The sequence below is a fragment of the Gossypium arboreum genome, chromosome 2 (assembly GCF_025698485.1).
Source record: "Gossypium arboreum isolate Shixiya-1 chromosome 2, ASM2569848v2, whole genome shotgun sequence".
In the NCBI taxonomy this organism is placed as follows: Eukaryota; Viridiplantae; Streptophyta; class Magnoliopsida; order Malvales; family Malvaceae; genus Gossypium; species Gossypium arboreum.
The window spans coordinates 113,826,289-113,840,551 of NC_069071.1; the positions used below are offsets into that span (position 1 = coordinate 113,826,289).

A 14,263-nucleotide genomic window follows, 5' to 3' on the forward strand; every position below is an offset into this window, starting at 1 on the left:
AGCTTAACTGATAAAATAAGTACAATTATACATGGCGCCCGGTGTGTAACATATATAAATAATTTTAATTTTTAATAAATAATTACACATAACATGTCACATATATTTTATTTTGACATATATGATCAACTTTTAATATTAAAAATAAAATAAATTTTAATAAAAGAACTAATTTATTTTTGACATAAAGACTAATTTTTCTTTTTTTTAATAAAATGGTAAAATATAATTTCACTCATAGCACAATAGTTTTCATAGAATTTTAGCATATCTCACCCGAAAGTTATAAAAATAATTTTTAAAAGTTATAGTCTTTTTGAATAATCAGTTCATCCTAATTAAGTCTTTGGCATAATAGTAAATAGTTAAAAATTTATATTTATTATTATTACTATTATTATTCATGCATAGACGATGCATCATGTTTCAATCGATGTGATCGAAATTGGTCGGAACGAGCCGGTATGAAAAAATGTGTTACTTATTTCGCTTTAGCACTGGAACGATATGCATTGACCGATATGATTAGAATTGGTGTGGAATCGACTACTATGATTTGAACCCACACCAATGAGCACAACATGAATAATGTTAAATATTCTTGTTCAACGAGTTTTTGAGGTATGTTAAGAAATATTTTTATTTTGAAATTTTTAGAATTAAACAGAAATTGATAAAATTTATGAACATTGAGAGCTATCTAATTTTATTTGATTTTTTAGAATTATAATTAAAATGAGAAATTTTATAAATATTAAAAACTAAATTAATAAAATAAGTAAACACTGAAGGACTAAATTTATTATTAGACCAATAAAAAGTCACTTACATAAATTTATTCAATGGATTTAATTTCGAAAGATTGAGGGATGAAATTAAAAAAGTTAATAGTTAGAGAGATGAAAATAAAATAAAAATGGTGGATTTTATTCATTGACCCAACCAGAAAATCAAATGGAAAGCGAAAATTATTGTAGGAAAAGGCGTTTTTTCTTCGTAGACCAAACTTCACATGAAAATTTCAATCTCGACCGTTAATTTTATTCCAAAGTGATCTTATTTTATTATTTAATCAGTTCAGACGGTTAAATCTATCTTTTTTTTTTTTTAATTCAAGAAGATAACATTGAATCGCGTTAATGGGACAGTAAACATCCATGAATGGTCCAAAGTAAACGTTTACTGAGAAAAAAAAAACATTTTTCAAAAGTAAAGCTTGTTTCTTTTTGTTTTGAAACTTGCGAAATCTTCATCAAAATTTCTTTAATTTTCTGGGTGTTTTTAAGGTAATTCAAGAGATGGGTTCATATTGTTTTAATCTTTTTGATTGATTTTTGATAGCCTTGATTTTGAAGTAAAGAAAGAAGAAGAAGAAGAAGAAGACTTATGGGGTGGCTTCCTTGTTCTGGGAAATCAAATACTAAAGCTAATAAATCCAAGAAAAAGAAAAAAATGGAAGAGATGGCACTTGATCGGCTCAAACCCACTTCAGGTAAAGCTTTTTTTTTTTAAAATGTAAAAATCAATAAAAATTGACCCTTTCTTTTGATTTTTATAATAGCTATTTTTCCTCTTTTTATGTGCTATTTGTTATTTTTCTATCTGGGTTTTATGCAAGTTGATTAGTTCTTGTGTAGTTGTTGATTTCTTTTGGTGAATTTGGATCAAAATATTGAATTATTAGAAGGAGAAAATGGAAAAAAAAATAGACTTGATTGGTTGATCAATTGTTTATTAATTTTTAATTAGCTTAAAGGGGTAGCTTTCTTTGCAGCATGTTGGTATATATGTTAGATAATAAATGGAACTAGTGCTGTTTTACAAGCTTGCTTGCTTCTGGATTTTACTTGCAAATTTGGGTTTGCCCTAATTTTATATATATTTTAATTTAACATATTAAAATATCTAGCGGATCTTCCCTTTTTTTTATTATAAAATTCCCCTTAATTTTGTCTGTTAAATTGAAGTGATTGATCAAAGTAGCAAAATCCTTGCTCAGTATCTTTGTTTTTCTTCTAAATTACTCATGTTCGATACTTGCATCCAATGCATGTTCGAGCATGAGAATCGAGACAAGTTAAGCATACTCGTATTGGATATATACTCATACATCGAGAGGTTGAGTGGCATAGCTCAAGTTGGATTTTGGATACACCTCATGTATATTATGCATACGATTTGGAATATAAAAGCAAGGTGTATGGTAGATTTTGAGAGGTGAAGTTGTGGTATATGAGGATGGATTAGTCTTAAAACCTTTGGCAAAATCAAGCTTAGCCCGTTGTTGATGTTTGAAAATTTCATTTCTTGTATGCTCTTTGGCATACATGTATTTGGATTTTTGCCAACATTTTCATCATCCTTTATTCTTTCAGAAAAATCGAAAACAGATTCATCGTCAAGTGGGGAGACGTCAAACAGAGGAGGAAGTGAACATATTGCTGCACAGACTTTTCCGTTTCGTGAATTGGCAATGGCAACTAAGAATTTTAGTTCAGAGTGCCTTTTGGGAGAAGGAGGTTTTGGTCGAGTGTACAAAGGGCGTTTGGAGAGCAGAAATCAGGTTAATTGGCAAATGATGGAAAAAAAATTGTATAAGTCTCTATACTATATAGCACAGAGTGCATTTTGGTCCCTGTATGTAAGAGAAACGAGCAACATGGTCTTTTTTGTAACCTTTGAAAAGAAAACTATTGATTTCACGAAATGGACTTAGTTAAATGATGTAGCATTAATTTAAAATATGAAATATGGCATGGAATTTTCATGTAACTTCGCATGGTCACTCAATCCATTGTAGCTTAACTCGAACCACTGAATTTAACTTTTGGTTAAGCTACAATAGATCAGGTGAATATGCTCCGTCACTTAAAAATGTTGCATCACGTAATTAAGTTCTTCTCATAAAATGAACAATCCCCCCCCCCTCCTCCTTCAACTGCTACAAAAATGACCATTTTGCTCTAGGGATCTTTGTGCTCATTTTTACAGTAGACGGGTCAAAATGCACTCTCTGCTATAGTAGGAGGAGTAGTATAGCAATTTTTCTGCAAATTAAATGCATGCATGCATGCTTTTTCATATGAAGTTGGAAAAGTCGAAATTGAATGTTGGTTTTTTATGATCATTGTAGATTGTTGCTATAAAGCAACTTGATAGAAATGGGTTGCAAGGAAACAGGGAATTCCTTGTTGAGGTTCTAATGCTAAGCCTTCTTCATCATCCAAACCTTGTTAATCTCACTGGATACTGTGCTGATGGAGATCAAAGGCTTCTGGTTTATGAATATATGCCTTTAGGTTCTCTTGAAGACCATTTACATGGTATGTATAAATATTAAATCAATTCCTTTTTGTTATTTATTACTGTATAAGTATGTTTTTGTTTCACTAACAAGAGGACCTGACCAACCAGTTGAACCGAGAATTGGTAGTCCATCTAGTTTAGCATATACCATCCAATCAGGATTCCTTCAAACCGTCTAAGAACCAATTGAACCAGAAAAGTCGGTAAAACCCGAAAGTAATTGGGAAAACTTCAAAAATTGGTTCTAAACTTGTTTTTAAATTTTCTTTTATGAGAAATTATTGTATGTGATGAGGCCTTGGCTCAATTGGCAAAGGCGGAGGCCTGGGGTCTTGAGTACCTAAGTTTGAGGCCCCCGTGCACAATGCTTAGATCTCTAAGTTTTTATGATGTGTGGTTGCCTTGTTTGGATTTTAGTCCAATTAGTCTACTTGTTGGCTATAGTTTGGATTGTACTAGTTCTTATTATGGTTGTGCTGTAATGGTTTAATTCTACTTTGTGATTTCTTGGACAGTCTGTATTTTACTAGTTTGATACTTGTGGTTCCTTGGACATGTATTTGAAAGTAAAAGAAATGGAAAAAACCATAAAACCGGTTGAATTGGTCTAACCAGAGGGCACACTGGTTTGACTTCTGGTCTGGTTTTTAAAGCATATTCTGATATTGATTTTTGTTGTTTATTTGCAGACATTTCACCTAGTAAGAAAAGACTTGATTGGAGTACAAGAATGAAAATAGCTGCTGGGGCTGCAAAGGGATTGGAGTATTTGCATGATAAAGCAAGTCCCCCAGTTATATACAGAGATTTGAAATGCTCCAACATTTTACTTGGAGAAGGGTATTTTCCCAAGCTATCTGATTTTGGCTTGGCCAAGCTTGGACCTGTTGGAGATAACACCCATGTATCTACAAGGGTTATGGGAACTTATGGATATTGTGCCCCGGAGTATGCAATGACTGGTCAGTTAACTGTGAAATCCGATGTTTATAGCTTTGGAGTTGTTCTTCTAGAAATCATAACCGGGAGGAAAGCCATTGATAATTCTAAAGCTGCTGGGGAACAGAATCTAGTTGCATGGGTAAGAAATATGCATGTGTGTGCATGCATGTGTGTGTGTGAGAGAGAGAGAGAGTACGTGTGTACGAGACTAGAATTTGAAATGATTTGAATCTGTAATGATCCAACTTGAAGAACCAGTCTCAAAACCCGAATGACTTGACCCAAAGCAATCCAAACCTGAAATTGGCCTGAAATGAATTAACAAGTGTAATGCATATAGACACCTTTGGCTTAAACGTCCAGATTTTTTATAGTTAGTCTTCAACATGGTTTACTTAGCTATTTCACAAGCAAGTTAAAAAAAAGTAGAGATTTTCTGTCTGTTTGCAAGGGGTTCCCTTATATTTTCAATCTTGATCTTTTATTGCAGGCAAGGCCATTATTCAAAGACAGAAAAATGTTCTCTCAAATGGCTGATCCAATGCTTCAAGGTCAATATCCTCCAAGGGGTTTATTCCAAGCACTTGCAGTGGCAGCAATGTGTGTTCAAGAGCAACCAAATATGAGACCTCTCATTGCTGATGTAGTCACAGCTTTGACTTACCTTGCTTCTCAAAAATTCAAACCAGATACACAGCCAATACAAGGTTCTCGCTTGATGCCTGGTACTCCACCTCGGACAAAGAGAGACAGAGATAAGAAGCTTAATGGTGGCAACAGTTCCGAAAGGGATCGGACAAGGAGGTTAAGTTGATACCGGCTGAGGTTCATCATCACCATCTGGGTCTTCTTTGGATCTTCCAACTGTTGATAGATGCTGGTATGTTATTAAATTGTGTTTGATAGATGCTGGTATGTTATTAAATTGTGTCATCTTTTAATGTACATGAAATCACAAGGCCTGCAAAACGCATGCCATATTATCAAATTTTGCTTAATTATTATGAAGCAAAAGGCACAATTATATAAAGCTATTGTAGCTTCTGTTTTTCTATGCACATGAACCTTTTTTTATCTTATTCAAAATATAATGTGAGCCTTCATACCAGGCAGCTATAGTAAATGCATGAAACCTCCATAAAATGATGGTATTGCCTCATGGAATTCAACATTTGTGGATAACTAAAACAAAATTCTTTGATTACTGAACAATGTATAATATACTGCTTCACATATGATTATATTCAAATCAACCTAGTTCTACAAGTCTACTAGGGTTCAAAATTAACACTTTTTATACAAATAGAACCCTCTTAAGTCTTATCATTAGTTGCCAGTATATTTGAAACTACAAAAAAGAAGCACAAAAATTAAAGGATAACAATGGCACTAGGACTATTCCTAACTAGAGCTCTTCTCTCCGTCTTCGGTGTTAGTTTCTTCCTCCGTTGCACTTTGGTTGGATTTACCATCTGTAGGCTCCTCAACATTATGTATTCCCTGCCATATCAAATTCAAGTTGACTAAACTAATGTATAATGGAAGAACAATTCTAACATCATTGTTATGTAGATATTTACCTTGATTTTGTCCCGCAAGCCAAGTCCAAATGACAATATCCCTCCTCCCTTTCGTCCAGAATTGGCTCGTTGAGTCCTACAAAAGTAAGACATGACTATATACTGTGGAATAATATCTATTAATCAAAGATCTAAATGCCTCTGAATACTAGAATGGATCATACCCTTGCATATTAGAGTGTGTATAAAAGCAGTTTCAAAATGTTCACTAGGTGGAATTGTATGCAAAGAAACCTTTATTTTTTAGGGGCATCTTAAGAGATTGAAAAACATCTAAAGTTTTCTTAAATAGCTGGATCAAAGTAAATATGCTCTTTGCATTTTACGTTGCTTCATGGTTTTCTTCATCAACATCAAGCTAATTGAAAAGTTCATCAAAACATTTTGAATACAAGGAAATTATAAAAATGGAGATATGAGTTGGGATATTTAGAATTGTCTGTTTCTTATGTAAACCAGTGAATGTTAGAAGAGAAAGATGCTTAAAATATTTCTCACTGTGAAGTTTGTGGTTTAACTTGGCCAGATTCATATTGCAAGGTAGCCTCCAACATTGATTCTGCCATAACCACCCTCTTCTGCATTTCAGCATTAGAAGCCAAAGCCTTCTCGTACTTTTCCTGCAAATAAATCTTTTTTTTTTTTAAGAATTTTAATATAATCACAAAAGAAGGGAAAACAACTCTGCTCATGGGACCTTGAATTTAATCAGAGTAGGCACCTTAAAATGAACTGTATGGTAGATGAATCATAAGAATAAAACAAACCTTAATTCTTATGGTGAAAGACTTAAAGAAGTTCAGAGAAACACAGCATACCAAGTAACTTAAATTTGCCTAACAGTAACTTAAATTTTTCAATAGGAGTCACATCACAAGAATATATATATGTGTGTATATATTTAGCATGAAACTCAAACTGAAAAACAGAATGAGTAGATTTCTTCTTGGTGTATATACTCATCTTTAAACTTCTCTTTTAATCTTACATGAAGAATGGTATGAAATCTGTAGTTTAACATTATCCATGATAACTAGGACATCAAGAAAAGAAGAGAGAACCTGAAGCTCAGCATTTGCTTCTCTCAAGGCAGCTGCTTCTTTCTCTGCTTTTTTGCGAGCTTCTTCGACAATCCTTTGCTCCCGCTCCAGCTGCTCTAAAACCTGTAGCACAGAGAATCTATAAATCACTAGAGGACTTGTAAGAGAATAATAATTTAGCAATAGTTCCAGAAAAAATGCATTCAAGAAGAGGCAAGGTATACCTTAAGCATTGCAGCTTCTTGCTCTCTCTTAAAAGCAAGAGCTTGGTGTTGATCAGCCACCTCTTGCTCTAACTGTTCAATCTGCAGCATTATCAACAAACCTCAAATCCTGCAAGCAACTTCAGTAACCCAAAGCTCACAGAACAGTGGAAGTATTTCATTGAATCAATTATATGCTTGGCTGGTTTAGCATATTCATATAAAAAGTTTTACATATACCTTTTGATTCAGTTCTTGTCGATTATCTTCTTTGGTCAACTCCATAAGTGCTATCTCAAGCTCATCAGCTCTGGAAAAGAACAGGACCCACAGTTACACGTAAATGATAAGTTATAGAGGTTCGCAGAAATATCAGAAACAATTCATGGCAAGAAAACATGAACATTGTAATAAGGGATCCATTCCTAATTTTGAAGTACAATGCTAATTATAATTCCATCAGATGCACTTTTGTCCAGGGCTATCTTGAGTAAAGCAACTACCCTGAAATGATGACATAATTGCCAGATATGATGCTTTGTTCATATCTACGAGGACTAAAAAGCAATGTAGCAGATAAAAAGGCTGAAATACATGGTTCTCTAAAAGGAGAAAGCTGAGCTACTAGATGCTTTCATCCATGCACCTTAACGAAAAAGTGCACAATCAATGTGTTGGCTGGTCAGTAAATCGCATAACTGAAACTGCACTGCTTGACTTAGAATCAGTTACCATATTACCATCATCGAGAATACAACATGGCGATTTGATACAGAATGTTTGAGAAAAAAATCAGAAAACACAGTAAAATATACTAACCGGAGTATAGCAGCTCTTTTTTCCTCGAGCAACCTACACAACTCAACCTTCATCCTATCAACCTGCTCATAAACTGTTAATGATTGAAATTTCAAAGAAGTTGCACAGTGATGATTCATATCCATCCAATTAATTACAAGTGAAACACTGTTAGAAAGCCAAGAATAAGCTCTGTGAGTAATATTATTACAGCTTAATCAGGGTTACTAGGTTAGAAATGCATTACTTAGGAGATTGGTTATAATAGCAGAATACTATCAAGCCTTTTCATGCATTGTAGTTAAAGGTCTTTCGGTCAGTGTTCATATACAGCAATATCTAACAGCATTGATGTTTTGTGATTTGCCCAAATGTCGAGAAAGAGCTAAAATCAACTTCTTCCCAGGTCAAGCAAAAATAAGTTAAAGCCATACTAATTCTTTGAATTTGATATGTAGTTCTCCATATTCACATCAATGAAGGTGGGCAAGTCGGACTAGAATTTTGTTGAAGTTGCTAAGATAAAAGAAAAGTAACCAAACATCAAGTGCTCATGGAGCTTACTAAATCCATACATTAATCATAAACAATCAGTGGTATGTAGCAATGAAGGATAAAATATCATTGGTGAATAGTTCCTAAAATATTAGAAATGCAGCATAAAAGGTGCTAAGAAGACGAACAAAGAAAAGTACCTGATCCCGAAGAGATGGGAGGGAACCAACTTCTAAATCTGCATTTAGGCTACAGAGCAGTTTATCCAGATCAGAGGAACGGGGCTCCAACTTACAAACGTTTCCGTCATCTTCAGCAGGATTTGTTTCCTCTTGTCCACGATTTTGCTTAAAACTATACAGCTTAGTAGCAATTCCTTTTGAATTTTTGGAAACTTGAGCTCCTTGTGCTCTTTCCTTGACAATCATTAGCACAGTTGGCCTATGCTTTTCTCTCAACTTCTGTAATTTGCCTTCAGTAACAGCTAGAAACCCCATGCAGGCAGTCAAAACAAGTTGGCTGCTGTCAAATGTTGAGCCAGCAAGGGATTGCAGCATAGTGATGACATCCCCAGCATCCTTAGTTGTAACTAAGGCAGGAACTGCAGTAAACTTCATGTAACTAGACTGCTTTTGAATTCATCATCCACATTTAATGCTGCACATATTTTATAAATATGAAATCTGAATACCATGTAGCTCCATTAAAGCAAGGGCCGTTCGAAACAGCATAACGCGATTTCCTTCAAATAGAATCACATCCCAAATGCGAAGAACTGGAAACCAAGAAATCCATCACTAGGTAAACATAATTTCTACTAAATGCAAAGTGCTCAGAACTAAGCATCTTGACTGAAATAATTGGAAAATAAATTTAACTTCCAGCACTGAAATTTATATCTTACCGCTTTCCCAAGGAAGCATATTAACAAAAATGGAGATAAACCACGGTGTAGAAATCCATGCCACCTGCACTCCCAAGTAATCTAGATGATTGACTGCAGCATTAGCATACATTAAATAGAATATCACACATTTGCTTCATGTTATGCATGGGAAGATAATAGATAGGGAAAATTTGAGATGCAAACCAACCCAATTTGGGAAATCTTTCACGCATCAACTCTTCAAATACTAGTTGATCAACCTAAGAAATAGAAATATATAGAGTTAAAAGACACTATGATACTGCAAGATGGCAAAATCGCTTAAGAAATACTGTAGTATCACTGTATCAGCATGTCAACATGCAGATACACGTTAAACTTGTAACAAACTGGAGAATTTGATAAGGAACATGGAATATCATAAAAGAATGTAACAAAATTTAAAACCTGGGATTCTATCATTTCCTCCGTGTAATACCCATCAAAGTAGTCATCAATAATTCCCACCAAGGTCCTGAGAATACATCGAAAGGAATCAACCTTTAAAGCGGACCTAGCTATTCTTGAATAATAAGTATGGATGTGTCCATATATGCCTTTGTACAATTTGCAGAAGAGAATAAGATAGCAAAAATCATTTTATAGAAATCAACCTTGTGTGAAAAGTTACCTGAACCTACCAAAAGGCATTTTCCTCTGGCATAAGAAGAAGCAATAATCCAGCAAAGAAATTCATTGCCTGCATGTGCTCGATGTCAAATAAAAGACAAGAATAAGTACAAGGGTAACTAATTACTAAAATAATTAATGCGGTACAAAGGATGGTCATTAAGATCTATTTAGAACATCAGAGATGTTCTTCCGGTAGCAAATATATCAATCAATAGAACAATAACCTCCTTGTGCTGAGCATATACAGCAATGGAATTGCTGAAATGAAGGTAACAATAAGAAATTGGACAAATTTTTAAATTCTAACTAAATTTTCTTAGATTCTAAAGGACATAAGAGTGCAAATGAAGTATGAGTGGGTGAGAGAGATGTGATGTGATGTAGAAGGGGCAGTCATGAAAAGTATATATAGGTTTCTATTGATATAGATGAAGAAAGTTTCCATAATATAGAGCAAGTTTAAAAGAGAGAAACCAATTAAAGGTAATACTAAAACATTAGTATTGGTAGGGTGTTGTGTGTAGAACTCTTAATTCCAATGACCAGGGTTCAAATTCAATCCCTGGGAGCCTCAACTACCCCCCCCCAAAAAAAAAAAAAAAACACTTTTAATTCATCATTTCAATTACCTGGCAATATCCAACAGAAGGATTATGTCGAGCATATGCTAAAAGTAAACGCCTCAAGGTATCCCTACCTCGATCATTCAGAGCTGGATGACCTGGAAAAGTCCGGGGTAAATCCTGAAAAATAAACAGACAAGTTAGCCTAGGGAGAAATGTGAAAACATTTTAAAGAAAAAGATGTAGCACCTACAAATTGAAAAGATTGAACAATAAAGTCCAGGGCGCATGCATCTAATGACCTTCTCAATCTGCTTTCTCCATTTTCTAAACACACCAGGTGAGTTACTATGCTGATCATCATCATCATTGTTTTCTTGAGCCAGCAAATCATTGTAATATCTCTTCACTCGCCGTGCCTTAACACCTACAAAAGCTTGCCATACCTGCAATGATCATATTATAGCAGACAAAGCATTTTCCAACAAGTACAGATGAAAACAGTAACAAACAGAGAAGTTTCAACCTCACCTCCCCTCTTAGATCCTTTGGCACTCCTCCATGAACAAGGCTCTGCAGCTCCTCTTTCCAAGGAAAAAAAGATTCATCATAAGCCTCGTTGTTTGCATTACTTCCTTCGGTAGCTGAGATCTCATTCACACATACCTTTTCTTCAAACTCAACCTCAGACTCTCTTTCTGAAGATCTTGCCTTTTTTCCTGATGGAAGATGGCATTCACTTGCATTCATATTCCTATTTTTCATATTCTTCCTCTTAAACCTTAAACTCATCAAATTCTCAATGGCACGAAGAGCTGGTCTGGTCTTAGCCCATCTGTTGACCTTACGAGTCTTTGTTTCTTCTATAAGTTTCATCTCCTTTTCTCTTGCATTTACCATTGAATGAGAATTTGGCCTTCCTGTGTCACTTTCTGATAAACCGGCAGTATCAGCCTCCTCTTTTAACTCAGTGGCTTCAGTCTCTGATGTATCTTTATTTATTTCCGAAGAATCAACCTCGTCTTTCACTTCAGTCACTTCACCTTGTAATGTCACCTTACATTCCTCAGAAGCAGCATCTTTATTCAATTGAGTAGCTTCAGTCTGCAAGGTCACCTCGTATTGCTTCTTAGATGCAGTCTCTTCACTTGCCTCAATAGAAGCATCTTCATTTACCTCATGAGCTTCTGCAGGTAAGGTCTGTTTATTTTCTTCCTGAAGACGCAACGTTTCACCATCTTCCTCCTCGGAAAGGCATGGATCAATAGCTTCTGCATTACGTTTGAGGAAGATCTTCCATTTCTCTATTCTTTCCTCTTCCTCTTGCTGGCATAACCAATTACTATATCAATAACCCAAAACTGACAATACATATGGAAGCAATGGACCATTAACGTGCAAGAATTAAACTTCCATGGAAATCTATACCTTGTAGATATCAAGGTACTCTCTATATGTTTGTATATTCTGAGGTCTCACAGCAAATCCATAGGCGTCCCTAAGAACATTATTGTGCACATATTCAAAAGAAAATCAAACCAAGAGCACACATTCTACCTAAAACAAAGAACAACTCCGAAAAGAAAGAAGCAAGTTTAATCTCAAAATGAATAGAATTTTAGACCCAAAAAGATGTTCTATAAAGCTATCAATATATATACTAAACTAAATATTGCAAAAGGTGTTTTTTTTTTTTAATCTAAAACTTGCCTGGAATCAGCCTCCAATGAGCGCCTGCTCAATAAGGACAATAACATACTTGACAAAAACCTGCAATTCTATAGCTGCCCATAGCTTTCTTTTGCTTTACATTAAACTCATTCCACATTTCACAAAAAAATGGTTTTTGATGGAAAGAACTAAATTTAATAACTTACAAAACTTCTTATCTTTCATGGTCGTTGCGTGAATGATGGAGAAGATGATGATAATTTCTTTTATCTTCTTCTTTTTATTTAACTATTAATTAATAACAAAATATATTATAATAAAATAATAAAAATATTTTAACCAATAAAATTTCAACAACAAATATTCACTAATTATTGTCATAATATAACCAGTTTGCTCCTCATAATTTTCTACAATTCCACCCTCAAGTCATTCTTCACTTCTGGAAATACTACAATTTAGAACTCTCATTTCTTCACTTATTCAATTTAGTCATCATATACCAATATATTCCACATTTTGGTACTTTCAACCTCTGGGATATTTGTACTTTTGGTCCCTCATTTTTTCATATTTGCATTTTGACATCACAAATTTTAAATATTTATACTAAGACCACAAAACTTTTAACATTTTTGTGATTTAGTTTCTGCTTTAAATTAATACATCATAATATAATTCTTTTGTTGAACTAAGTCTGGCATCCATCGGCCTTTTAGGACCTAGTATATACATATATATATATATACACATATATATATATAGTTTTGATTAGGGGCGAAGCCAAAAAAAATTTTTAGGGGGGCCAGATAAAATTTTAATTTTTTATAGTTTATATCTTTATAATTTGTAAAGGATTAAATCAAATTTTTATAATTTTAGGAGGAGCTAAAATGAAATTTTATCTTTATTAATTTAAATATTTTTTTTAAAATTTAAGAGCCTAAAATGTAATTTTATATTTTAAAGGCCGGGGGGCCATGCGGCTTCGCCCCTGGTTTTGATATAAAGAAAAATGTATAAAGCTCTAAAAAAAATGTCAAGAGTTAACAGAAAAATTGGTTAAAGGTGGTGGAAGATCCCAAACGTAATTAATTAATGCAACAATATTTTCGGAGCTTCTCCTTGCAACGTTTCACCATCTTCCTCTTCGGAAAGGCATGGATCAATAGCTTCTGCATACCTTTGAGGACGATCTTCCATTTCTCTGTTCTTCTTCTTCCTCTTGCTGGCATAACAAATTGCTATATCAATAACCCAAAATTTACAAGAATTAAACTACCATGGAAATCTGTATTTTGTAGATATCAACGTACTTTCTATTTGTTTGTATGTTCTGAAGTCTCACAACAAATTCATATACGTCTCTAACCACGTTCATGTGCACATATTCAAAAGAAAATCAAAACCAAGAGCACACATTCTACCTAAAAACAAAGAACAACTCCAAAAAAAAAAAAAAAAAAATTGCAACACTATCATCCTGACTAAAAGCAAGTTCAATCTCAAAATGACCAGAATTTTAGACTCAAAAAGATAAATTCTATAAAGCTATCAATATATATACTAAACTGAACATGCAAAAAACCTGCAATTATATGGCTGCCCATATCTTTCTTTTGCTTTACATGAAACTCATTCCAGATTTCAAAGAAAGACTTCAAACAGCTACTCTTCTGTTACTAAAGCTATACACTTATCAAAACAATTCATAAAAAAGAGATTCATACATACAGTGAAATAAATTTACATTAATTTGTTTAGTGTTAGTTGTTTTGTTCAAGTTTTGATAACAATAGTAGAAATCTAAAACCTAGAGTTTTCCCAAGTGGCAAAAAGGAAATGTAGGAATAAGAAAATCGAATTACCTCTTTAGTTTGAGAGATTGAAGGAGATTCAAGCTCGAATCGTCATCCTCGGATTGATTAATGTTTGGAATTTGTTTTGTTTTCTTTGTTTTCTTAATTACTTTGATGATTAACAAAAGAATTGGAATTAATTTGTATTATACGGATTAATTAGTATTATTCGGAAGATCTAATGATGTTATTTCTGTTAGCTGAAATTTCACTGTCACACTAATTTAATTGGTGAAAAAAATATTTTT

At 33.8% G+C, this 14,263-nt stretch overlaps 2 protein-coding genes across 3 annotated transcripts; one reads left to right on the forward strand and one right to left on the reverse strand.

Annotated features, from left to right (window-relative positions):
* Positions 1-901: 901 nt before the first annotated feature.
* Positions 902-5,278, forward strand: LOC108466941 (probable serine/threonine-protein kinase PBL7). 2 transcript variants are annotated; one of them, XM_053025206.1, is made up of 6 exons: positions 902-1,286; positions 1,361-1,492; positions 2,376-2,563; positions 3,134-3,323; positions 3,996-4,387; positions 4,739-5,278. In XM_053025206.1, exons 2-6 carry the CDS (start codon positions 1,387-1,389, stop codon positions 5,060-5,062), a joined length of 1,200 nt encoding a protein of 399 aa, XP_052881166.1. In that variant the 5' UTR covers positions 902-1,286; positions 1,361-1,386; the 3' UTR covers positions 5,063-5,278. The 2 variants fall into 2 exon arrangements, with proteins under 2 accessions (XP_052881166.1, XP_017622816.1); XM_017767327.2 differs by having other exon boundaries at positions 906-1,492.
* Positions 5,000-14,207, reverse strand: LOC108466940 (uncharacterized). The gene is made up of 19 exons (XM_017767323.2): positions 14,025-14,207; positions 12,196-13,384; positions 11,914-11,983; positions 11,017-11,811; positions 10,788-10,931; positions 10,552-10,665; positions 9,931-9,989; positions 9,698-9,764; positions 9,459-9,510; positions 9,269-9,361; positions 9,056-9,139; positions 8,565-8,965; positions 7,891-7,952; positions 7,312-7,381; positions 7,093-7,173; positions 6,890-6,991; positions 6,327-6,448; positions 5,829-5,904; positions 5,000-5,748 (listed from the first exon to the last, which is right to left on the reverse strand). The coding sequence occupies exons 2-19, from the start codon at positions 12,240-12,242 to the stop codon at positions 5,650-5,652; spliced, it is 2,538 nt and encodes an 845-aa protein (XP_017622812.1). The 5' UTR covers positions 12,243-13,384; positions 14,025-14,207; the 3' UTR covers positions 5,000-5,649.
* Positions 14,208-14,263: the final 56 nt, after the last annotated feature.